The sequence below is a fragment of the Eschrichtius robustus genome, chromosome X (assembly GCF_028021215.1).
Source record: "Eschrichtius robustus isolate mEscRob2 chromosome X, mEscRob2.pri, whole genome shotgun sequence".
NCBI classification, from domain to species: domain Eukaryota; kingdom Metazoa; phylum Chordata; class Mammalia; order Artiodactyla; family Eschrichtiidae; genus Eschrichtius; species Eschrichtius robustus.
This window is the reverse complement of record NC_090845.1, coordinates 13,033,068-13,060,511: the sequence shown is the minus strand read 5'-3', so window position 1 is coordinate 13,060,511 and position 27,444 is coordinate 13,033,068. Positions and strand designations below refer to the sequence as shown.

The 27,444-nt window shown below is 41.3% G+C and overlaps 1 protein-coding gene across 1 annotated transcript in view; it reads left to right on the top strand.

Moving 5' to 3' along the window:
- VEGFD (vascular endothelial growth factor D) overlaps positions 1-23,469 on the top strand; it is a 35,388-nt gene extending 11,919 nt beyond the window's left edge. Inside the window, exons 2-7 of the mRNA XM_068533538.1 lie at positions 6,990-7,200; positions 11,672-11,862; positions 15,019-15,167; positions 16,331-16,431; positions 22,171-22,366; positions 22,948-23,469. Coding sequence (XP_068389639.1) covers positions 6,990-7,200; positions 11,672-11,862; positions 15,019-15,167; positions 16,331-16,431; positions 22,171-22,366; positions 22,948-23,074 — 975 coding nt within the window. The 3' untranslated portion in view covers positions 23,075-23,469. The remainder of the gene's footprint in view (positions 1-6,989; positions 7,201-11,671; positions 11,863-15,018; positions 15,168-16,330; positions 16,432-22,170; positions 22,367-22,947) is intronic.
- Positions 23,470-27,444: the final 3,975 nt, after the last annotated feature.

The following is a 27,444-nucleotide window of genomic DNA, read 5'->3' as shown; positions in this document are numbered from 1 at the left end:
AGGTCTTGGTTGCAGCACACAGGATCTTCATTGCGGCGTGCGGAATCTTTTAGCTGTGGTGTACGAACTCTTGGTTGTGGCCTGTGGCATCGACTTCCCTGACCAGGGATCAAACCCGGGCCCCCTGCATTGGGAGCGTGGAGCCTTAGCTACTGGACCACCAGGGAAGTCCCTATGTATATATATTCTTTTTAAAATTCTTTTCCTTTATAGGTTATTACAAAATATTGAGTAGAGTTCCCTGTGCTATACAGTAGGTCCTTGTTGGTTATCTATTTTATATATAGTAGTGTGTATATGTTAATCCCAACCTCCTAATTTATAGCTCTTACTATTGCTATCTGAATAAAACATATCATTACTACTCCAGTGGTCCTGAACGACCCAGTGGGGAAGACAAGCATTAAGTAAGTAATGACACAAATAATTCATTAGCGTCAGTGGTGGTAAGCGCTGGGGAGAAGGATGGGGAGCTCGGAATCCATGTGACTGACAGATCAGACCTAGGCAAGGGTGGGAGTAGTGGGGGAGGCTTCCCTATGCAGGTAACACCTGGCTGAGAAAGGTTTGGCTAGACAGAGTAGAGGGCATTCCCAGCAGAGGGAACAGCATGGACTAAGGCCAAAGCAAGAAGAAATGAACAGGGCTTCCCTGGTGGTGCAGTGGTTAAGAATCCGCCTGCCAATGCAGGGGACACGGGTTCGGGCCCTGGTCCGGGAAGATCCCACATGCCGTGGAGCAACTAAGCCCACACGCCACAGCTATTGAGCCTGTGCTCTAGAGCCCGCGAGCCACAACTGCTGAGCCCACGCGCCTAGAGCCTGTGCTCCTCAACAAGAGAAGCCACCGCAATGAGAAGCCCGGGCACCGCAACGAAGAGTAGCCCCCGCTCGCCGCAACTAGAGGAAGCCCGCGCGCAGCAACGAAGCCCCAACTCAGCCAAAAATAAATAAATTAATTAATTTTTAAAAAAAGAAGAAATGAACAAAAGAGCAAACCAATGAAATGGGTGTCCAGTGACATCCCATTGTTCAACTGTCTGATATTTTCCATTGCCTCCGAAATAAGTAGCCTGGCCTTTAAGCGTCCAGTCCTTCCTCTTTTTTTTGTTTTAAACAACTATATTGTCATACAAGTTACATACTGTAAAATTTGCCCATTCACCTGTTGGAAGTAAAATTCAATGGTGTTTAGTAAACCCACTGAGTGGTGCAGCCATCTTCCGTATAAGATCACTTGTGCCCTTTTACAATTAACCTTCATTCCCACTCCCAGCCCCGGGCAGCCAATAATCGATTTTCTGTCTCTTGGGTAATCCTTAGGAGCGGAATTGGTTGACTGTATGGTGAGTTTATGTTTAACTTTTTAAAGAACTGCTGAACTCTTTGCCAAAGTGACAGCACCATTTCACAGTCCCATCAACACTTGATGTTGTCTTCTTGACTGTGGCCATCGTAGTGGATGTGAAGTGGTACCCCACTGCACCAACCTCTCTTCCTAGTCTTATTTGCCAGCCCTCCCACTCTCAAACCTGCTCTGTGCCGCCACCAAAGTCAACCTCCTGCTGTTTTTTTCAGTGAGGCTCCTTGATATCCCCAAATTATGCCTTTGTTCACTCTTTGAATGTGTTCCTTGACTAGATATTTTTTGGAGGAAGAGGGCATGGAAATTGAGAGCTCAAATTATTAGGAGTACAGAAGGCCTTTGATTTCCCCACAGCGTGGATACTTGCAAAGTCCTCCTCCAAACCCAGCACCATACCTTTCCAAATATCTTAGTCACGCTTGGTGTAGATGACTGTCTGGGCCTGAGCTATGGAGATGCTCATGCTTCCTCGGGGAGAACGCCATGTGAACTTAGAAATTAACTAAAGAGAAAGTGGCTACCCTTCATTCTGTACCTCAGGAAGCAGTATGCATTGAAATAATGGTAAAATCTTGTTACAAAGACCTTAAACCTCACAATTTGGAAACTGGCTTGTGGTAGCCAAGACATCAGAGAATGATTTGTTATTTAGGAGGGAAGTTACTAACAGTCTTGGATTCATTCCACAGACATATAAAAAGATGTTGCTGTAACAAAAAGCAGAGACCTGGTAACCCTGCCTCACTTCCTTTTGCTGAGTACTTTCTAATTATTTTAGTTTTGATTAGCACTTCCATTAGAATATAGGAAGAAATTAGGAGCAACTTACTTGGCAAACGTTTGGTAGTTAAAACCGTTGAAATCCATGGTTTAAATATGTACTGGGACCTATACTTACGCTTTCTAATTTTAATGTTTGTCTTGCTCAAGTAGGTAAAGTTAATTATACAGAAATCAACTAGTGCAGAAAGCCTCTTGGAAACAAACAGCTATTCTTGACCCTTTGTAAACATACGCCCACCCTTGCGATGAATTGGCTGTCAGGTTTCTGCTTATTCCAAATTTTCAATACCTCCACTTGTAAGAGCAAAATAAACTGTTGGCAATTTCTCAGTTATTTCAAACTAGGTTTTAAATTATGAGACTTAAAGTATGCTTAAATAACTTGTACTTGAGTAAACACTTCATTTTTTATGATGAGGTAAGTCGTATGAGCCATTCAATGGCTTAAATTCAATCCAGAGGTTTATTTCCCTCTGAGCTCTCATGGTTGGATAGTGTAAAAATATTTCTCAGATTGAACTGAAACCTGTAAGAGCCATGAAGCCTTATCATTCCGTATTTATGGATTTGCCTCAGTAAATAAAAATCCTCTCAGTAGAGTACAATTTTTAAAACATACAAAAAGCTATTTGATTGTTTTCATTATTTTGATGGGGAAGCAGTGTTGTAACAAAATTTTATTTCACAGAGTGGATTGAATATGAAGTCGTTTTAGCGTCCAATTAGAAGAGGGAATGAATAATCATGAAAAGAGAAACTATTGAAAAACGAGCCTTGATGGCACATCATTGAATTTGAGTCGCTGGAGAGATTGGCAGTTATTCAATTTCATCCCCAAATTTCTTAGATGAAGCAGCTGTGGCACGCTCCTGAAATTCAGTGCCTGTTCCCCAAACCCTATATATGCTCTTCAAGCTTCCTCCAGCCCTTGCTCCCAGAAAGTTGCCTTGATTCAGACTTCTCAAAGAAGTGAGAAATCATAGGTCCCAAGCAGTCCTGCTACTTACAGACCCGCATCATCTCTATGAGCCTCCTCTTTCAGACCCTCTCATTCATTCATCTTCTGTCTACCTATCTCTGGAACTTATGTCACACCAACCCCTCTAGGTCCCTGCTTTCTCATGCATATGTTCCGTTTCTTCCTCTCTGTTGGTTCTTTCCCTCAGGTCATAAACATGTTCAAGATTTTCCCACCTTTATTAAAACATGCACACATGTACACACACACATTCACATTCACATCTGGACTTCCAAGCAAGATGACCTTCTACATTCGTGTTTTGAGATGGTTTATAGTCCATAGCAATGATCGATAAAATGTAAAATTGATCACAGGATGGTAAACATCTGCAAATGGCAAACATTTGCAGAAATGGTACCAAAAACATGAAGCTGAAGAAATCAATATGTCGTATACCTTAAACCTATACCACGCTGTCAATTGTATCTCAAGAAAAATAATTTTTTTTAAAAAACCATGAAGCTGAAGCTGCAGAACTGATGGACTCTTCTGGAAGGTGAAGGCCACCAAGAGTTCAGTTCCAGTGGGTAATGGGCTCCATGAGTGCAATCCATCAGATCCATGAGAGATGAACGGTTACTGCTCTTGGCTGCCTGGAGCTGTGTCTTCTATGAAACTGCTTAACCTGAGCCAGAGGACAAGGCAGGGCTTGAGCTGAGCTGATCGCTGAGTCATAAATACTCAGTAAGATTCTGGACCCAGGGCCCTGAGTGTCAGGGGATGCAACCACAGACCTTTAAATGAAGAAAGAAAGAACGAATCTCCCAATGAAGATGAAACTACTAAACAAAATTCCAAAGCACATAGAGGTAATGATTACTGAGAAAGACAGCCAATAAAATGAGTAATCGGGATACAACTCATATATATGAAGTTAAAATATAAAACAATTTGAATACTTAAGTCTATTTACAACCCTCAAAGAGATAAAGGACTAATATTCATGAAACAAAAATGACAAATTAGGAAAACCGTACAGAAATGAAACAAAATGCAGATGGGAAGGAGAATAAAGTAGAAATATTTGACATTAGAAATATGGTAATTGAAATTAAAAACTTAAACTCTAGACTCACACGATTGGAGAATTCGTGATTGGGAAGAGGAACCAATTAAATTACCTGTCACATTAAAAACATGAAGAGGAAAAAATAAATATGAAAGCACATGTAAGATCATTAAAAGGCTCCAATACATGTCTGATAAATGTTTCAAAGAAGAGAATAGAGACAATATAATACTTGGAATAATGAAAAATACAATAACTGAGAACATTAAGGAATTGTTAAAAAAAAGGACAGGTGGCCTCAGATTGAAACTGCTATGAAGGTCTCTATTGCAACTTCTCAACTCTCCCATTCTAGAATAAAAGCAGCTGTAGACAATATGTAAGTAAATGGACATGGCTGTGTTCCAGTAAAACTTGATTTATAAAGACAGGCAGGCAGCAGACTAAATTATGCCAGGGGGCTGTAGTTTGACAACCGTTGATCTAGAAAATTAACCATTGTTTATATTTTCATGTATATTCCTCCAGATATTACATATATATTTAATTTGATACATATGATTAACCATAGTTAATTATATATATGTATATATAATGTACATTACACACACATAATTTTTAAAGAGATATCATAACTGTATCATACATGACTGGGACCACACTTGCTCTTTTGAACACCCACTTTTGGACAACTCTTGGTATCCATCATCATAGCTTAAAAAAAAAAAATCCCCAACAGAGGAATGGATAAAGAAGATGTACATGTATACAATGGAATATTACTCAGCCATAAAAAGGAACAAAATTGTGCCATTTGCAGAGACGTGGATGGACCTGGAGACTGTCATACAGAGTGAAGTAAGTCAGAAAGAGAAAAACAAGTATCGTATATTAACAATATATGTGGAATCTAGAAAAATGATATAGATGAACTTATTTGCAAAGCAGAAATAGAGACACAGACGTAGAGAACAAGCGTATGGACACCAAGGGGAGAAAGGGGGTTGGGATGAATTGGGAGATTGGGACTGACATACATACACTACTATGTATAAAATAGATGACTCATGAGAACCTACTGTATAGCACAGGGAACTCTGCTCAATGCTCTGTGGTGACCTAAATAGGAAGGAAATCCAAAAAAGAGGGGATATATGTATACGTATACCTGATTCACTTTGCTGTACAGCAGAAACTGACACAACATTGTAAAGCAACTATACTCCAATAAAAATTTAAAAAAAAGAAAAAAAATCCCACTCCCAAAACACTGCTAAATGATACAGATTTTAACTAAAGTTTTTGAGGGGCAGTGGAGGAGGATATACATCACACCACCCAGTGTCCAGATGGAAGTGCCATTTGCTCATCTCCGTTTTCCCCCACTGCCCCTCCCCCTGTCAGGTAGCTGACATTCACCTCTCGCTCCACCTTCCTGTCTCAGCACCATTCTGCAGCCACACTGTTTCTTCCCTCCCTCCCCTCCCTCACCCCAGCTCTAAAAAACACGTCCTTAGCATGCATATGCAAACCTCACAGCAGAACATAAACTCAGTAACCACAGGCTCAGCAGGAGAAAATCCACGTCCCTAACCATAGACAGACTACCTTATTGTGTCTCCAGCACATTCCAGGGAGGACTCAATTCCTTCTGTCCCAGTATACATCTACATCATTGGTTTTGACGATCACATAGTATTCATTGTATGCATATGTCATTATTTATGTAACCAAGTCCCTAATTTTGAACAATTCGACTGCATACTGAGAATCTTTTATCAGCCAAGTCTTTTTTTCCCTCATAAATCCATGGGTTGTATCAGTCAATACAGTTCATGCAACTGTGTGGAAAGGAAATTTTCAACATAAGCTCTAGAAGTGTATTTTTTCAGAGAAAATAATTATGTCTTTGGAATAGTAAACAGGTTTAAGAAGGAAAAAAAAGTTCAGAGGGTTAGAAGTCAGCAAATTCAGATTATCAGGTTCTTAAAATCTTTCCTTCTTGTGTGACTGTAGGCAGGGTCCCCAAGACTTTGTGGGTCAGTGTCTCAAATAACAGATGAAAACAATTGTCATTGGCTCCTGCACAAAATAGTGTGATTTAAAAATCTATATTAGTTTCCTGTGGCTGCCATACTGAATTACCACAGACTTGATGGCGAAGACAACAGAAATTTATTCTCTCGCAGTTCTGGAATCCAGTTGCAAAATCAAGGTGTCAGCAGGGCCATCCTCCCTCCATCGGCTCTCGGAAAGAATCGTTCCTTGAGTCTTCCAGCTTCTGGTGGCTTCAGACGACCCCTGGCTTGTGGCTGCGTTACTTTAGTCTCTGCCTCCGGCTTCACAAATCCTTCTCCTCTGTGCCTGTGTCTTCCCTCGTCTGTCTTTTATAAGGATGCTTATCTTTGTATTTAAGGTCCACCCAGATAATCCAGGATGACCTCATCTCAGGATCCTTAACTTCATTACATCTACAAAGATCCTTTTCCGAAAAAAAGTCATATTTGCAGCTTCTGGGGGTTAGGACGTGAACATGTCATTTAAATGTCCACCATTCAACCCACTACGATACTGTCTTTAAGTGTTCTGAGAACCCAGGGGGAATAAGTCATTCCATCAATCATAAATGAGCAGAATGTGAATCAGAACTACTAGATGTCATTTTTCCTAGGTACTGGTGTCCATTTGAATAATTTCTTTTTAGCTCTACTTACATTTGTAAGTGTTAGCAATGAATATTATCAAGACAAACTAGAACTTGAGTAAGTTGCCTGTAAGCCAGTTTTTTTGTTTGTTTTGTTTCGCTTTAAGCGGGCATCCCGGTCAATGTTAGAACAATCTGAGCAGCAGATTAGGGCGGCTTCGGGTTTGGAGGAACTACTGCAGATCACCCACTTCGAGGACTGGAAGCTGTGGAGATGCCGACTGAAGCTCAAAAGTCTCACCGGCGCGGACTCTCGCTCAGCATCCCATCGGTCCACCAGGTTTGCGGCCACTTTCTATGACATTGAGACGCTAAAAGGTAGGTGTGTGCGTGCGGAGGCCAATTCTTACTCTTTATCAGATAGTAACAAATGCGCCAACTTCTTCGAAAAGTTTGAGTAGGGCGGGCACGTGTCTGGGAGAAAAAACAAGGGGGTCTTTGATTTCATAGCTTCAGTGTTAGTGGAGAGTCCTGGTTTCCTGTGTTTACTCCACAGAGAAATATACCCAATATGATTTTGAGATCAAAATTCAACACCAAGTAACACTTCCCAATATGGAAATATATTTAACTCAGAGATGTGAGGGCAAAAGAAACCCAGAAAGCCTGTTCTTAATAGAAAAAAAATAATTGAGTTTACTTAAAAAATAAAACAACCTGGGTATTCATTAATAAGGAGCATTCTACGGCCATACATACATGGATAAAAACCAATAGATTAGGTATAGCTTTTTCATGTCTTCAAAATTCTGTGATTTTTTTAAAAATTAATTTTATTTATTTATTTTTGGCTGTGTTGGGTCTTCGTTTCTGTGCGAGGGCTTTCTCTAATTGCGGCGAGCGGGGGCCACTCTTCATCGCGGTGCGCGGGCCTCTCACTGTCGCGGCCTCTCTTGTTGCGGAGCACAGGCTCCAGACGCGCAGGCTCAGTAGTTGTGGCTCACGGGCCTAGTTGCTCCGCGGCATGTGGGATCTTCCCAGACCAGGGCTCGAACCCGTGTCCCCTGCATTGGCAGGCAGATTCTCAACCACTGCGCCACCAGGGAAGCCCCTGTGATTTTTTTTTTTTAAGTGAAAATGAAAAGTAGAATTTAGAAGCTGAGTTGGAATAATGCATATTGGTATTACTAGGAGAATAATTGAGGGGGAAGGTCTCTAGACAAAAGAATCCAGACGCTGGGCTAGAAAATAACATGATTTGAAATAAAGAGAATGACTCTTCCCTAGTAAGGTTTGGAGGATCTTTATAAGTAAACTATTGTCTGTATGTACTGTCCTATAATGAATGACATGCTTGCCAAATACAGTTGTGCGGCCTCCAATTAGGCATTTAACTTTTTTGATGATGTGTCAAAACAGCACAAGAAACCACCGTGGCATTGATGATTTAGCATTTTAGATTTGATTAACATATGATTACCTGGTATCAGATTGTAGCTATTACATAATTTAAATTGACTGCTCAGCCAAAATTATTCTTTTCTTTCTCTGTAGAGTTATCTTTATTTTCTTCCGTTTGTAAAAGGACGATATTGTTGGCTGCGGGGAAGGCTGTGCATAGGTGGGATCAATACCTTAGTAGCACCAGAGCCCGGGAGTGAAGAGGACGCTTGGTGCGCATCTGTATGACTGTGTCTAAATGAGTTGAGATGGTTGGAACCATGGCCTAGAACCCAATTTAGCCAGAGGTCTGAAGCTCTAGTTGTTTCTGTGTGGTGAATTAGCAAGGACTTCATGAAAGTAAAGGGATCAGACCTCATCTGGAGATTCAGGGCCTTAACCAGATTACCTGTTTGAAGGCCTGAGGCAAGCCTGGAGATGCTCTGTGAAGATGGAGATAGAGAAGCGTTACCATAAAACCAAGAGGAGGTGATTTTAAAAAGGCATTCATGTCGAAATTGACATTTTCTAAGGAGGAAACCATAAAAATTTTTCAAAAATATTTTTTAAAAACATAAATAATATGGAATTTGCCAGCTCTGAAATGTCTCTTGTTACATGGGAGGGGCGGGATCATCTAAAGTTACTTAGTAAGTTAGAAGCAGCAAATAATCAAATCGGTGTGGTATCCCAATTATAATTTGTTATAATTTGTTATAACTCTCCCTCATGGATTTCAGGGTAATTCCCTGAGGAAGAGCAGTCCTGCTGGGCAGTAGTAATGAAAGTAGAGGTATGAAGCCTTTGCTCAGTGTCATTGGTCATAGTTACACACAATGCTCTGACTTTGAAAACTTAGTTTTATAAAAAAGAAAATGGAAAGCAACATTTAAATGGCATTTTAAACAAGGAATGTTTGTATAACTTGATTACTTGTTTTTTCAAGGATTTATGATTAATAATAGTGAATTAAATAGTACCTAATTGGGTAATTTATCTCTCATGTTTACAACCTTCAGACCCTGTATATAAATATTCATAATCAGACATTTTAAACGGTTTCTTGGACTCGAAGATTTTATGATGAAAAAACAGAGTTTAGGTAAATTGTGTAGTATATGCAGTGCTTTTCAGCCAGCCAAACGTATTTTGTGTTTTCAGTGATTGAAGAAAGCAACATATGAGGAAATCTGAGATTAATGGGCGGAAAAGGAAAAAGGCTGTGGAAAAGATGTTTTAAGAGAATAGTTTAGAGACTAGCGTCAGATGTGCAACAATAATATTTTATCTGTATCCTCCAGATAGAAGTTCTCTCTATCCCTTCTGGTAGAAACATGTTCACATATACAGGAATTCAGAATCTGGGCAGAGACCAATTACAAATTTTTGAAGATGGGGTAAAAATGGAGAAGAGTTTATCTATCACTGTAACACATTACCCCAAAACTTAGCTGCTTCAGACAACATTTTTTTATCGCACAGTTTCGGTGGGTCAGAATTGCAGACATAGCCTCAATTGGTATCTCTCCTTCAGGGTCTCTCCGGAGGCTGCAGTCATGGTGTCAACTTGGGTCACAGGCAGCATCTCAAGGTTCAGTTGGGGCTGGATGTGCCTCCAAGTTCACTCAGAGGTTGTTGGCAGGATTCAGTTCCAGACAGGCTGTTGGACTGAGGGTCCCAGCTCCACACTGGCGGTTAGGTAGAGGCCACCCTCAGTCCCCTGCCATGTGGGCCTTTCCAACATGATGGCTTGCTTCATCCAAGCCTGCAAGCTGAGAAGGCAAAAGAGTGCCAGCGAGAGATGGTGATTGCTAGCAAGATGGAAATCAGTCTTTGTTAACCTAATCGTGGCAGTGCCATCCCATCACGCTTGCTGTATTCTCTTCATAACATTCGGATCACTAGGTCCAGCCCACACGCAGAGGAGGGGATTACACAGGGTGTGAACACCAGGAGGTGGGCGTGATGGAGGGTCAGATTAGAAGCTGCCAACCACTAAGGGTTTTCACCACTCCCCTGCACCCCAGTGTATAATCAACTCTACAATTCCATGGCAAACTAAAAGAAAGTCTTTAAATATTGTCTTTATCATAAAATTGAATCATTTCCCAAAAACGTCCATAGAAAGGCTATGCAACATTAAGTATCAAAGCATCAAAATCTAATTAAAAAAAATAAACTTTGAGAGAAAGGCGAGTATGTTTTACAAGAATGTATGTAATCTTTTTTGATTCCCCGAGGCTTGTTTCTTTTTCTTGTTTCCCACAAATTAGCTAGAAAGGCCAGAATATTGCTCCTTTCATCAAAATGAACCAGCTTGGGCTTCCCTGGTGGTGCAGTGGTTAGGAGTCCGCCTGCCAATGCAGGGGACACGGGTTCGAGCCCTGGTCCGGGAGGATCCCACGGGCCGTGGAGCAGCTAAGCCTGTGCGCCACAACTACTGAGCCTGTGCTCTAGACCCCGTGAGCCACAACTACTGAGCCCGCGTGCCACAACTACTGAAGCCCGTGCGCCTAGAGCCTGAGCTCTGCAACAAGAGAGGCCAACGTGGTGAAAGGCCCGCGCACCGCAACGAAGAGTAGCCCCCGCTCACCGCAACTAGAGAGAGAAAGCCCACGCGCAGCAATGAAGACCCAAAGCAGCCAAAAATAAATAAATAAATAATTTTATTTAAAAAAAAATGAACCAGCTTATTTCATCATTTGATAGAAACATCAGTATCGGGCATTTGCAAATGAGAACACTCTGACTTGAGGAAAGATTAGTTCCACTTAACTTTTCATTCATGAGTTTGCCGTATATAGTTAGTTAAGCAACCAATAAAAAGATACTTCTTTTTTCTTTAATTTTATTTTTTATTTTTTTGGCTGCACTGCCTGGCTTGTGGGATCTTAAGTTCCCCAACCAGGGATTGAACCCGCACCCTCGGCAGTGAAAGCATGGAGTCCTAACCACTGGACCGCCAGGGAATTCCCGAAACGTATTTGTTAATGGTGCTAAAACCTACCCACACCTGGCTTCAAGGAGAAGCAATGCTATCCAGCTGTGTCCTGTAAATTGCTTAATAAATAATGCTTACATGTCATTGCTTTATGTGCATCCATTTACTTCCTTATTAGCAGGCTTCTCCAGATGTACCCGATGTAGTTATATCCAGAACATGGTGTTCAGCACCAACGGAAAGTAGAATTAGAGCCTACGAAGGGATCGTATAAATGGGAAGGAACGCAGATTTTGGTTGTAAATTTTCTGCACGCAATCCTTGGTTAAAGGACTGACCCCAAATACCCATCTAGTGAAATCACCAAGCGCTGCACGTGTGAGAATGACGGTGTTGAGTGTAACCCTGGCACACGTGGGCATGTCAGGGCCCTTTGTTCTGCCGGCCCAACGAGCTGCCTCTCCGCAGTTATAGATGAGGAATGGCAAAGGACGCAGTGCAGCCCTCGAGAGACGTGCGTGGAGGTGGCCAGCGAGCTGGGGAGAAGCACTGACACGTTCTTCAAGCCCCCCTGCGTGAACGTGTTCCGGTGTGGCGGCTGCTGCAACGAAGAGAGCCTCGTGTGTGTCAACAGCAGCACCTCGTACGTTTCCAAACAGGTATGAGGACATCAGCCCTCTCCGGAGCCCTGACGCCGATAGTGTCGACGGCTACAGCTCAGCCGATTGCCAAGCGCTGTCTCAACGCTTTACGTGTGTCATCTCATTTAACCCTGAGATAAGCTAAATGGGTAGCTTATCATCTTCCTTTATAGATGAGGAAATGGAGGCTCAGAGAGGTAGCTTATGGCAGAGCTGGGATTCAAATCCAGGTGACTCCAAAGCCTGAACCCTTGTCAGTTGCTGTCTCTCTGATGCTATAATGTCAAGGATCAGAAAATCATATGGAAGTTACTAGAACAGACGTTTAAAGGAACAAAGATATACACACTGACTTGTGTATTCATTAGGTTCCGTGTTGTTCACATGGCGTGACTGAGAAGAGTTCAGTGAAGGGTGGGGGAAGGAGAAAGGGCTGGTGAAGTACCCAGAGCTGGCAGAAAGGGGGAGCTTTTCCCACCCTTAGACTGAAGAGGCAAGAGGATGGAGCGGTTATGGGAACCGAGAGGAAATGGAGACGCGGGCTGCAGGACTGGCTGGAGGAGGGGCGGCCACTGCCAACCCTTAGCCCGGCAAGGGGGTGGGGGGCAAGGGGGCCTGTAGATCCATTCCATGGAGGTCAGCATCCTGGGATACAGCCCAGTGGGGAAGGAAGGAAAGAGGATGGCGTCTCCGGAGGCGCAAATGGAAAATATCTAGCACAAAAGACCTTTGAAAATAATCCTCCAGTCCCCATGAAAGAAATAATTCTTCCCTCTTCATCTTATAAAATTCCCCTTGCTCAGTAGATAAGTTTTTGTTTCTGTCGCTACCATATTGTTGTGAAATGTAATAGACGTGGCATAGTAGAGCAGTAACAACAAACTTAGCAAAACATTAAAAAGCTGTAAGTCAAACTACATTCCTTTTGGTTCTGTGTCGCAAATTCCTCACGCATATTGGTATATTCATTGAATTGTCACATTTGCCTCTACCGTCTAGCCTCATGATTGTGAAAAGAGGTAGCACAATAAAATTACCTATGCACTGAATATACCCATGTTAGGTAATTATCTTAATTGGATGGAAAGAATGGAATCCTGATTTGTTTGGTACTAGGTTAACTTATCCTTAATTTTTCCCCCCTACTTAAAATATCCCTTAAACTGAAGAGTTTCTTTTTCTAAATTCTTTTAGAGAATCTTGGAACTTGTAAAAATTCTGACCTCTGCTGTTTGACAATCAGGGAAAAAAATGACATAAGTATGGCTAAGCATCAACTGTCAGTGGAAACAGCTTGCATAACGTAAGAGGCTTTAGTTCATGACCGTGTTATACCCTAGAGTATAGCTGAAAAATTTCGCAAGAAGATGGAGTTCATGCAAAATAAACACTCTAAAAACACCCTCTTACTTAGACTCATGGAAGTGCCATTACATATGAAAAGGTCAGGCTAAACACAACTTTAATGGATCGCTTCCACTTAATAATAGATAATTGAGTACTTTATTTTGACTGCTGTCCTCAACAAATGAGTCGTTTTAAAGAATGTGCTTAAGTGTAAATGTACAGCAGTTTTTCTTTCCAAATATGCATATTTGAACATTGTAATAGTGGTTTTTTTAAAAAGAAAAACTACCTCTCATCCCAAAGTTATGGACTGTTCAGTGAAATACATCTTAGAAACTAAGTGAATAAATGAAGACTCTATGTAGTAAGGACTACATGGAATGCTGATTGAATGGACAGAGCATTAAAATCAAGTTGAAACGCGTCCATACATCAGAGAGCCTCTCTAGAAACAAAGTAACTGATATTCTCAGCAAGTAAATTTTACTTGCGGAGATCCCATCTTGCTTCTTCTGGTCACAGCAATTTCATTCCAAAAAGTAATAAGGCATATTCTTAAGAGTATCCCCTCTAGCTCTAGAGTAGACTGCCTGGGTTCAAATCCCCACTCTTCCAATCAATAGTTATATGGCCTTAGGCAAGTTATAGAACCTCTCTGTACATCTGTTTCTTCACCTGTAGAGTTGGAGGGGGGTAATTTAAAAAACCCTCCCTATAATGTTGTTATAAGGGTAAATGAATTAATATAAAAGTGCTTACAACAGGGGCTAGCATATAGAAACGTAGAATGATAATATTCATGTTACCTATCATTGTTTGGGCATGATGGTCTTGTATCAGTCAGTTATTACTATATAATGCTGCATAATAAACACGCTAAAACTTAGTGGCTTCAAACAACGATGGCTTTTTCTCATTCATATATCTGAGATTCATTTAGTTTAGAGTGGGCTCAGTTGGGCTTGGTGGCAAGCTGCAGGTTGAGTCCAGGTCTGGTCCCTGTGTCTCGTATCCCTTAGACCAGCAAGCCTGCCACATCATGCTCTTCACATGGCTGGAGCAAATGCATGCACGCACAGTTCAAGTCTGTGCTTGTGTCATGTCTGCTAATGTCCTGTCAACCAAAGCAAGTCACATGGCCAAGTCCAAAGTCAAGGAACAGAAAACTATATTCCTCCAATGGAGATGGCATGGGAAGAGATAAGTAAATCGTTTTGAACAATAATCTGTTCACCATGGTTGCAAGGAAACTTCATAGCTATAATTTCATTTAATCCTTACAATTCACAGTCAGACTTAAAGCAGGAGCAGGGAACATTTTACAAGGTTACCATTTTACAAGGTCACCATTTTACAAGCATTCTAGGGACACCAAAATTTTAAGAGATTTGACAAAACTTAAATACTTGATAAAGTTGGTTAAGGCCCTGGTCTTCTGACACCCAGCCCAGAATTCTTTCCATCATGCCAGCCCTTAGCCTTATTAGTTCTGTTTTTTTTTTTTAAATTTTATTGAAGTATAGCTGATTTACAATGTTGTGTTAATTTCGGTTGTACAGCAAAGTGACTCAGTTATACACATATATATTCTTCTTCATATTCTTTTCCATTATGGTTTATTACAGGTCATTGAATATAGTTTCCTGTGCTATACAGTAAGACCTTGTTGTTTATCCATCCTATATATAATAGTTTGCATATTAGCTCTGTTCTTAATGGACGACTTTGCTAAAGTCGTTACCGTAAGGGACAAAGGCAAAAATGCAGACTGTAGAAATTATTCTTATTTTTTAAAATATGTATTATCGTTCTCTTTCGCTGCTCTAGCTCTTTGAGATATCAGTACCTTTGACATCAGTACCTGAATTAGTGCCTGTTAAAGTTGCCAACCATACAGGTTGTAAGTGCTTGCCAACAGCTCCCCGCCATCCGTACTCGATTATTAGAAGATCCATCCAGATCCCAGAAGAAGATCGGTAAGCATTTCTTATACTTCCTTATGCTTGTTCTTGCCTTGGCTAAAGCTGTGTGTGGAGAATAGTTCATTAATTACAGAGTCATCGCTCTCTCTTCAAGCTCTTTGTCTTTTAGGTTCTAACCCAGATCTACGGGTAATAACTGTTTGGCAAGTATATTTGTTATGAGGTGTTACATGTATATTGCAGTAGGATCAGAAAGTTCAGTGGTTATGAACTCAGCATGTCAAGCTGTGGGCACGTTTGTTCTTAATATGCGTAGTCTGATGCAGGTGTAAAACTCTACTCCAGACTCAAATTTGGCATCTGTTCCCTCGTTCCAGAACAAGCATTAGATAAAACCCATTTCAGGCTGTTTACATATTTAAGTCCCGAAGTTAGGAGGGGGAAAGAAGGCTCCTGGAGTCACTGGGGAGTGGCACAACCATGTGCATCTGATTCTGGCGATTTTTTAAGCCTTCCTCTTAAGTTGACCAAATGGGAAATATTATTTTAAATGAAAAATGACTTAAATTTAATTTGACTAGACATTTTCTGGTGAGTATTTTGTGATTCTTTATGAGACAAATTATGACACCCTCAGGTGTTCTGAAAGCAAAGGTAAGAATCATTGATTTGGGGAAAAAGAATTTACTACAGAGAAACAAAGGGCAAATCACAACTATTGAATAAAAATATAAAGTAATTAAGTTGGATACTTAGATCTTGCAAAAGTAAAGGAGTAAACGCACTGTGTGAGTGCCAAGTAGAAAAGAAAGCTCATAATAAAGGAACATTTATCCTCAAGATTTTCCTGCTGTCCTGGCCAATGTTCTTATCTCCGTTTTACAGACGATAATGCTTAGGAGCGATGTTAGAACACTATTCACTTGGGGTAAATAAGCTCTGTTGACAGCTAATTTACATAGTTTTTAACACCAATCCTCTTAAAAAGATTATACCTTTCCAAAATTACAGTTTGGTTTCCAAACGTTTCCACAGAGAATATTTGTAATTACAGAATTACTATCTAATAACATGCTGTTCATAAATATGAATTAAGCTCCTTAAAAATCTTCACTATTCTCCACTCGGAAATGTATTCAACATTTTAAAAAAAATGTTCCAAAAGTATGATTACCCTTGAAAGCTTTAAAATCTGATTTATTGTTTTCTCCTCCTAGCTGTTCCCATTCCAAGAAACTCTGTCCTATTGACATGCTCTGGGACAGCAACAAATGTAAATGTGTTTTACAGGAGGAGAATCCACTCGCCGGAATGGAAGGTAATCATAGCAGTGGTGAAATGATAATAGTAATAATAATAATAACAACAATAGCAACTAGTATTTATTGACCAAGCGATCTTGTAAGCCTTTTATATGTATCAACTCATTTAATCCTCCCAATAATCCTATAATGTATGATTAGTATCCCTTTTTTTTTTACAATTACAAAATGGACACACCAAAATGTCTAGTAACTTTCTAGACACACAGGTAAGAGTGATAGAAGCAGTGAGAGTCCAGAGACCTCTGTGCTGTAATTATACAGTAAGTCTACCAATGCATCATTCTGCTTTTTCATCTTAAAGACCCAAATGATTAGAGCATCCCAAAACATTGAATTTGAAAGGGAATGATAACCTTTAATGAAAGCCACTTCAGAATGAAACATGAGTCAACCACATTTTACTAAGTTATTTATATAAAAGTCCTACAGGAACGTAAGGTCATTTTGGACGTGTTGGTTTCTTTCAACTGTGTCATGTGAAAACATGCCAATAATTTGAAAAAAATGGGGAATAAGAGAAGACTTCTTCTGAAACGAGGGCAAAGTAAAAGCAAAACACGGCTATTGGGCTCAGGGGAGTTGGGAACCAGCTGAGCTAGGCTCTCGTCACTGCACATAACTCACAATGCTCTGATTTTTGATTATGAACATCTGGCCGAAAGTGAATCCACTTTTTGTTGACTTCTGAGAGAACTTGACGTGATTCCACTGTAAAGATCGCAAGGAATCATGCAATTTGAACCTTGCTTGTTTCCAACTATGATCTACAAGCAAGATTAGTAAGGATTAAGCTCTAAGGAATCTGTCCTAGAAACTGTAAATAACAAGCTATTCCCTATGCTTCTGTCTCTCAGCTTCCAAGTGTTTTCATGAAAGCTCAACGCAGGGTTTGAGGGAGTCTTAAAGTTCATGTAGTTTAAATGCCCATGCAGATCTTTTTTTCAAATTGAAGTCTAGTTGACTTACAATGTTTCAGGTGTAGAGCAAAGTGATTCAGTTTTATATATATATTCTTTTCAGATTATTTTCCATTATAAGTTATTGAATATAGTTCCCTGTGCTATACAGTAAGTCCTTGTTGGTTATCTATTTTATATATAGTAGTGTGTATATGTTAATCCCAAACTCCTAATTTATCCTCTCCCCCCTTTCCTTTTGGTAACCGTAAGTTTGTTTTCTATGTCTGTGAGTCTATTTCTGTTTTGTAAATAAGTTCATTTGTATCATTTTTTTAGATTCCACATATAAGTGATATCATATGATATTTGTCTTTCTCTGACTTACTTCACTGAGTATGATAATCTCTGGGTCTATCCATGTTGCTGTAAATGGCATTCTTTCATTCTCTTTTATGACTGAATAGTATTCCATTGTATATATGTACCACATCTTCTTTATCCACTCCTCTGTTGATGGACATTTAGGTTGCTTCCATGTCTTGGCTATTGTAAGTAGTGCTAACATTGGGGTGCATGTACCTTTTCAAATTAGAGTTTTCGTCTTTTCTGGATATATGCCCAGGAGTGGGATTGCTGGGTCATACAGTAACTCTGTAAATGCCCATGCCAATCTTGAATGTCATGTACATCCTTCCCACCAAGTCTTCAGCCATCCTCTGCTAGAAAATACATCCCAGTTACACCGGGCACACTCTTGTTGCTGATAAACTATATTGAACCTGAATCTGTCTCTCTCTCCGTCTAGAAGAGTGCTGTCCAATGGAATTACAGTGAGAGTCACATATGCAACTTACATTTTATAGTACTCACCTTAAAAAGGTTAAAAGAAACAGATGAAATTAATTTTAATGTTTTACTTAATCTAAAATATAAAAAATACTCTCATTTCAACATGCAAGCAATATAAAATTTATCAAGGATATACCCTTCGTTCTTTGTGCTAAGCCTTTGAAATCCAGTGTGTATTTTGCACTTAGAGCACATCTCAATTCACACTTGCCATTTCATGCTCATTCTGGCCCGTAGCCAGCATGTTGGACAGCCCAGCTCTAGAGCTTCAACTTGTTAGTTCAGCTTTACCCTATAGAACCATGTAAAACCAATCTAATTCTTTCTCCATGTGACCCATTTTTAAACTGTGTTAGAAAGTTATTGTGTGGAATCCAAAAAATGGTACGAATGAACTTATTTACAGAACAGAAATAGAGTCACAGATGTAGAAAACAAACTTATGGTTACCAAGGGGGAAGGGGGGGGAGGGATAAATTGGGAGATTGGGATTGGCATATACACACTACTATATATAAAATAGATAACTAATAAGGGCCTACTCTATAGCACAGGGAACTCTACTCAGTACTCTGTAATGACCTATATGGAAAAAGAATCTAAAAAAGAGTAGATACAGGTATATGTGTAACTGATTCACTTTGCTGTACACCTGAAACTAACACAACGTTGTAAATCAACTATTCTCCAATAAAAATTTTTTAAAAAAGAAAGTTATCGTGGAAAGCTGTGTACATAGAACTTAAAGGCTGTTCTAATCAAGCTTTCCCTGGTACGCAGCTCCTGGGAGAGAGATTTGTACTTTGGAGGTTTACATGCAGGACTGCTTTCAAAGGTGAAGGGTCGGGGGCAGGACTGGGCAGAGGGAGAAGTTGAACTGTGTTGCAGTTGCTGAGAGGCGTTAGCCAAGGCTGTGGGGAGCTGAAACTGGGACAGCCCGTGGGGCGATGCCTCAGATTGAGGCAAAGGGGCTGGGTCCTATGGACTTGTCACTGGATATGGGCTGCCTCAGAGAGGGGATATAACCTTGGGTGAGGCAGCTTCTTTCTGCTGCAGGTAATTCCTGGGGAGGGACTTAGCCGGTGCCCACGTGTGTTGAGGGCGGGAAGAGTGGTGGAGAAAGAGAGGAGTGCTCCGAGCCAGGGAAAAATGAGTGCTCAGGGCTGGAAGTGAAAGACCACAGCACGTCAGGCTGCTGGAAGACGGTCAGCATGGTGGGGACGTTACAGGAGGGGGCTGGGTAGATGTGAGAGAGGAAGCCGGAGCAGTTCACAGGGGACCCTTGTAAAGTGTGTCCCAGAGCTTGGATGTGATGCTAAACGCAAAAGGAAACCACTCAACTGGTTTAAGTGGACAGTCACAGCACCAGTTAGAATTTTAACAAAATCAACCGAGTGACAGTGTACAAGAGGATGGGTTGGCCTGGGGCAGGCAAGGAGGAAGGGGGCCTTTTGGGAAGTTGTGGCAGTGATGGAAGTGAGAGGCATGGGGTAGCCTGGATCACTTCTGGTCACTTCTCATTTTCATCTCCTGCAACTCAGTGAATGTGGGCCAAGTGCATGGTCACTTCTCCAGTGGCTTCATCAAACTGATGACATATATTGAGCTTACTGTTCACTAATTACTTTTTCTTCCCACACATGTGGCTATTAAGCCAGCTGCCTTTTCTACAATAACTTCTCTTCCCTGGATGAGCATATGTGAGTTAGTGAATCCAAGTCCAATTTAATTTCATCTTGTTAGATTCAGGCCATCGCTCTAAACTGTTTTAAAAAACAAACAGACAAACAAACAAGAAAACTAACAATACCAAAAAAAGAAAAAAAAAAAATTAGGGAGTCCTGATTCTGGATTTTAAATTCCTCAAGATACCCACAAATTCAAGAGTTTACTTGGAAAAATTCCATCAGTTTATTGATTTAAAATGATAAATGGAACAAGGCTAAGGGCCTAACACCTTGGTATCCCATCATCAACTTCCCTAGGATTGAAATTGATATGCAATACATCCGGGTATCACCCTTAGCTAGTTACCGCTTCACTCAGCTCTCCTACATCCATTCTCTGTCACTTTCAACTTATCTATAAGGATTGAGGTCAGCCACTGCCAACTACCTTGCTGAAGTTCAGCAGATACCTGGTAGACTGTGTTTCCCTAAACCACGGCTCCAAGAATGGAGTTGGGACAGCCTGAAGTGTTCTAAGTGAATCTCTACTGCCACCTAGTGATCCTTGCAAATCTTTTAGGAGCTTCTATCTAGTCTCATCTTGCCCCAGAGTGACATCTGGCATCTGCGTATGGCTTACAAAGCTTACCTTTTTCCTCTTCACACAATTCAGAATGGAGGATCCTCAGATCTAGCCTTTCAACACCCATTCCACATGAGCCCTCAAAGATCATCAATCACAGAGCAGTTAAGACTATGAGATTGGATGACATGAGATTGCCATTTTGATATATCATTAATGGCCAGATATTGGCAAGACCATATGCCTTAACCCAATGTCTTGGAATGCTAGATGGGATTCTTCAGAATCTCCATATGTCGGCCTGCTTCAGGACCCTTTTATTACAACAAATAAACTCAGCAAATGTTTATCAAGTGCCTATTTTATGCCAGAACGATGAGACCCGATCCCTATAACCTTTAGGATTTTTTCATTAACAGAGGAAACATAGAAATAAACAGACAAATGTAAGCAGTACCAGAAAGGACAGAATGGAAATATGCACAGGGTAAGGGCACTTAACTAAATTTGAAGTTGGGAAAGGTATCAGGGGGAAAGGATGACTAGCAAAGGGAAAAAGACAAGGCGAAAAGCATGGGGTTGAGAGACCCTGACATATCACGAGAACAGAAAGTACTATAATTTGGTATGGAGGAGCATAGGATACGTGAGAGAGAGACAGAAGATGAGTCTGGGAGGTTAATAGGGTCCAGCTCATGGAGGATCTCTTATGTCTTGGTGGGGAAATTGACTTTTATTGGGAAAGAGAGAACCTTTTAAGGTAATTAAAGCAGTAGAGCAGGGACTTCCCTGGTGGTGCAGTGGTTAAGAATCCGCCTGCCAATGCAGGGGACACGGGTTTGATCCCTGGTCCGGGAAGATCCCACATGCCGCAGAGCAGCTAAACCTGTGCGCCACAACTACTGAGCCCTCATGCCTAGAGCCCGTGCTCCGCAACAAGAGAAGCCACCACAATGAGAAGCCCACGCACCACAACGAAGAGTAGCCCCCGCTCACAGCAACTAGAGAAAGCCCGCACGCAGCAACGAAAGACCCAATGCAGCCAAAAATAAATACATTTAAAAAAAAAAAAATAAAGCAGTAGAGTGACATGATTAGATTTGCATTTGATATTGTGGAGAATGGATTGAAAGGGTAAAACTTGTGGTGGTGAAGTGAGTGAGTGTCATCTGCACAAAAAGTACAAGGTACTGACTGAATTGAGGCAGTGGCAGTGATGATGAAAAAGAACAAATTCAGGGAGGCAGAACTGGGTGGACATGGTAATTAGATTCAACATGGCGGGTGAGTCAAGAGTGATGGCACCATTCACTAAGTGAGGCAAACTGGGAGAGAAGCAGGTTTGGGGAAGAAACTCAACACTTAACTTTCCTCCAAGCCTTTCGAGAATGCTACAATGACATTGTCAAGTTCTTCCAAAGTTTCTATCTCTTCTGTTTTTTGCAATGAATTTCAACTCGATGGTCAGAATTGGACACGGAGTAGTAGTTATCCAGTTGTTTTGTATATTTTCTAGAAGAGATATCGGTCAGCTAAGTGTGTCAAAAACCTCTCAGACCCTCCTCTCTCAGCTGATCATGTTTTCCAACAGATGTCTGTGGAATCAAAGTTCATTGTCACTGCTGTATCCTTTATATTAGTATTATGATCTGCGGTGAGGAAATACATCACTGTTTCTACCCATAGCCTGGAAGGTGTGAGGTGTATTTTTTGACCAACACTTTTTCCGTTTAGATCACGCTCATCTCCAGGAGCTGGCTCTCTGTGGTCCACACATGAAGTTTGATGAAGATCGTTGCGAGTGTGTCTGTAAAACGCCGTGTCCCAGAGATCTCATCCAGCACCCAGAAAACTGCAGTTGCATTGAGTGCAGAGAAACTCTGGAGAGCTGCTGCCAGAAGCACAAGATATTTCACCCAGACACCTGCAGGTGAATGGCTTTTGCACTTTCGCCTAAATTTGGCCCATGGACATTTAATGTAAATACCATTTAGATTTGGTGGGATTGCTTATTAAGCCAATTTTATTGTTCAGTGCCAAGCCCCCTTTTTGATAGTAAAACAGAGGTTTGGCAACTATGGAATAAGTGTATAGAGTGATGATTGATTGTGAAATCAAGAAAATCCTGCCTGCTATTGTTGGCTTATGGATCTTAAGCAAAAACTAAAGTTGATGAAATTTCAACAATTATTATTTCAGATCAGCTGACTCTTTAGCTCAATCTCTCTCTCAATATATATCCACGCATGTTTGCTTTTTTTCTTTGAGGAAGGGGATGTCATTGGATTTATATACCAAGAATTTTACTGATGAATAGAATGCTTAGAAGTTAGCAGTTGTGCTTTAATAGATTTTGAAACCATGTGGGGTAACCATCCAGGATTTTATATTGACATTTTAAATATGTATCTGGAAAATTTACTTTGAAAACGTGATCAAATCAGATCAGAGTTTTTCCTTGGAATTTAGTCCTTGATTCTGAATTCTCATGTTTATTTTCTTTTGTAACAGCTGTGAGGACAGATGCCGCTTTCACATGAGAACCTGTGCAAATGGAAAACCAGCATGTCCAAAGCATTGCCGCTTTCCAGAGGAGAAAAGGGCCTCCCATGGGCTTCACGATCGAGAAAATCCTTGATTCAGCCTTGATCCCCAGTCCCCCATCCCTGTCGTTTTAAACAGCATGCTGCTTTGCCAAGTTGCTGTCACTGTTCCAGGTGTTAGAAAAAAAATCCGTTTTACATAGTACTATGGTGAATCCAGATGGACCTTCCATTAAACACCAGCTGAGGATTCCCTGGCTCTCTGACAGATGTCTTCTAACTGAAGGTGCTCTGCACACCAAGGAGTGGAGAGTGAAAAAGGTTTGATCATCATGGAATGACAGGTACCATGTGATTAATTATTCAGAGCAGATGAGGCAGTTTGCATAGTCTTCGAGTCCTTTGCTAATTGCAACTCTCTTGTGAATTATTCCGATTCTTTCTTATGCCGATTTTGATTTGTATGATCAGCACTGATTATCTGATTACTGTCCAGCTTGTAGTTTTGAGTTTACCAAACTACTGTCTGTTGTTTCATATTTAAGTGTATTTAAAGAAAATAAACACATTATTCAAGCCAGAGAACTTCGTGTGTTATTTAATATGCTACCGCTCTAAATTTTATGCTAAAGAAAAAAATATTTTACAGAGAGAAAGGAATTCAGAAGTGGGAGGTGTGGGAGAGACATGAACACAATAAAACTAGACTCCACTTTTGGGAAACCGAAAGAATAGCTCTCAGAAGGTTTAAGGTTCTAAACGAGGTTAAATAAATGTGACCCCCAAATCAGCTGGACATCAGTCTTTCCTTTGAGATTCAGTTTACCTTGACTTGACCCCCAGTTGAACTTGACTTGATGGAGGAGAGCCCACTGGTGCCCCTGACATCTTTGCGGGTGTATATTTCTTCTGGCCACCTCCAGCTCCACGTTTCTGCACTTATTCAACTATCAGTCTCATTCACATCTCAGTTCTCAGGGCCACATGATTCATCTCTCTTTTCCACAGCTACCCAGGAAGGGAGCACAAGCCTTTTTCCTTTGCTTTTTCACTCAAATACTCCCACAAATAACTTGTTGATGGTGTTGATTTACTGAAAAGTTTGGAAAAACAGAGGGAATTTAGCAGCTCTAGCAGAACTAAGTTACTTAGCAAATAACTTAAAAATTGATGCTCTCTAGGGCTTCCCTGGTGGCGCAGTGGTTGAGAATCTGCCTGCCGATGCAGGGGACACAGGTTCGAGCCCTGGTCTGGGAAGACCCCACATGCCGCGCAGCAACTGGGCCCGTGAGCCACAATTACTGAGCCTGCGCGTCTGGAGCCTGTGCTCTGCAACAAGAGAGGCCGCGATAATGAGAGGCCCGCGCATCGCGATGAAGAGTGGCCCCCACTTGCCGCAACTAGAGAAAGCCCTCGCACAGAAACGAAGACCCAACACAGCCAAAAATAAATAAATAAATAAATAAACCCAAAGTTAAAAAAAAAAAAAATTGATGCTCTCCCAAGCATCTTGCATAGATAGGTAGGTAGGTGGGTAGGTAGATAGATTGATGATAGATACACACATAATCTATTACATTTATTGCACACTTTTGTAAATAGTTACATTCATGTTATCTCCCCACTACACTGTGACCTCTTTACGATTGGAACTGTGTCCCGATCAAACTTGTGTAACCCAAGTTTCTCAGGCCAGACCGTGTGGAGCAGTACAATAATACGGAGATAAAGAACGATAAACATAGCAAAACACTGTATTGTTTCTCCTGGAGCCGAATGGTAGAATGGTTGGATCCTGTCCCAAATCCCTGCCCTTCCTCTCTCAGGGTTCCTAAGCAGTTCCCGAGTTCTCCCCTCCTTTGCTGAAGTTCTCTCAGAGCCTGTGGCTCTGGGCCCTCTGCTTCCTTCCTGGCCTTGGCTCTCAGCCCCTACCCTGGGGACACAGCTGACCTTGACCTTGCCTGGGCCCAGTCTCCACAGTGCAGCCATTACCATGGCCTCGTCATTTACTGGCGTTGGCCCCATCACTCCTGCCCTGTCACTGTCCCTTTTGTCCTCACTTCATGACCCTTTTGTCAATGGGCCTTCTTTCTTCTAGTTGTACTGTTTGATTCTCAGGCTTCTGAAAGGGCTCACAGGTAACTTAGTTTCTTAAATGTATTAGCATTCAGCTTCTCGCTCTGTCCCTTCATTCACTTCCTACCACTCTCTCCTCCTCAATAGTATTTGGTTAAATTCCCTTGAGAGCTGGGGCAGCAGACGGTCCAAGGGACACTGCTCAATTAGAGTCACTTTGCTCATCTTGACTGCTTAAAAAGAGAGGTCGAATCCCAGACAAGGAGAAAAGACTTGAGTTGAAGGACAGGCTCTGCCACTTAATTGCATTATGAGGCCAAGCCACCTCATGGTGCCTTAGCTTCCTCTCCGGCTAAATGCATGAGTGATAATCTCATCTCCCTGTATCTCAGAGTTGTTCATTTCACTCCATAAATGAAAACAATTTGAAAAATACAATGTACTTTACATATTAAAGGGATTATCCGCCAAAAGAGAAGCATGACTGTGAGCAAAATTCTTGGCTTATACTGGATTCCTGGATCTGCCCTAAAACCAACTCAAACCACATTTTGGTTAGTGGCTCTGGCTTCCTAATTGCCGTTTAGATGGAGATGTTATAGGGAATTCTGGACAAAACTATGTGAGATCTGGCTTTCCACTTCCAAAACCTGTCCCCGTGCTTTCTCCCCAACCATCACTTAACTACCAAGAGACTTGCACTTGGATCCCTGAGGCTAGGTCTCGGCTGGGATGGAGCTGGTCCTTAGGGTGGAGGTGGCGGAACTGGCCTATTGCCTTATTAGAGTTCACTGGTCATTGTACAGGAATATTTGTCATACTAATAGCTTTGGAACGTGAGCTGCAACTTTTCAACCCACAAAATTGTGTTGCAAAATAAAAATATGTGAGAAAGCCCCGAGAGCTTAAAGCAAACACAGTAAATGCCAGCGATGCATGATGTCCCTGATTATCTAAGCCACAAGGCCAGAAAATGCATTAATAGGACAGCACAGATCATAAATCTGTGACTACAGCAGTGTGGTGGGAGACCCTTTGGAGATGGAAACAGAATGGATGGCATAATGGTCAGAGTTAGATGAGATTAAAATACTGCCTGAGATACTTGATAAAGGAGATGACACAAATAATCCATTTTAAGACTTTTAAGGAAAGAAAGAGTTGGGTGAAAATTGTGAGCTTAATGGATTTGGTCATTTGCTCAACAAGAGCTGGACTTTGTCTAATTTACTCATAATCCTCAGTGTGGGAACAATGTCTTGCATGTAGTGGGTGCCTAATAAATAATTATTTACTTAATAGTGAAGTATTGATTCTGTGACCAGTGAATGGGAACTCATCTGCCACTGGAATGCCCAAGAGGAACTCTTATTCTCCAGGGCTTCTCTCCAGGTGGCTTTTCATCATTCAGTATCTTGCCTGAGTTTCTTCACAGCATAGCCACTGGCTTTCAAGAGGAGAGTTTCCAACAGGACATGCCTCAGTGCATAAGCACGTATTAAGCTTCTGCTGTATCTCATTTACTGATGTCCCATTGGCCAAGTGAGTCACATGGCCAAGCCTAGAGTTGATGTGGGAAGGGATTAGACAAGGGTGTGAACATAGGAAAATGGTTCATTGAAGGCCACCATGTAACAGTCTCCCACAGGGTTGGTTCCTGTCTCTAGCCACACATGGAGACCTGTTAGTCTCTATTGTTTCACAAGAGCTGAACCCTCGTCAGTGTCTTCCTGCTTCCACATGCAGAGTACAGGACTTACGTGGCTTGGTTCTGATCACCATTTTGCACTTTGGTTCTGTTTCTGATACATGGAAATATTTAGCATCTTCTTTTAATCATAGCTATAACATGAATTTTCTCATTTATGTCTCTTGTTTTTCTTTTTGAAGCACAATGAGAAGAGAGGAATCTCAAAATATTAATTGAAAATGTCATCTTGGCTGGAAGTCTGGCTCAGCATCAAATCCATTTTCCGTAGTAAGATCCTCTATCAGTTTACTCCAACCTTCCCTGGAAATACCACCCTTCTCCTAGCTGAACCCTTCCCCTTCTCTCCCGCTGTGAAATTGCACAACAGCATTCACTGGACAGTCAGCATCTGTCTCTGTACCCTGGTCACGTTGTCCTTGGAATAATCTTGCTCCCAGCAGTTGCATGAGCACTCTTTACTTCCACGAGCTAAATGCTGGCAGCCAGGAATACTCTTTCCCTCTGAACTCCCAGTATTTTTCTTGTATTTCTTTTGTGGCATTTATCGCTTCCTACCTTTTGTCATAGATATTTACATATGCCTTAACTTTGCCTTGTTTCCTTGCTGGTAAAGCTCATGCCAGTTTTTCCCTGCCTTGCGCCTTATATATAGATAGTGGGTTCTCCATACAAATTCAT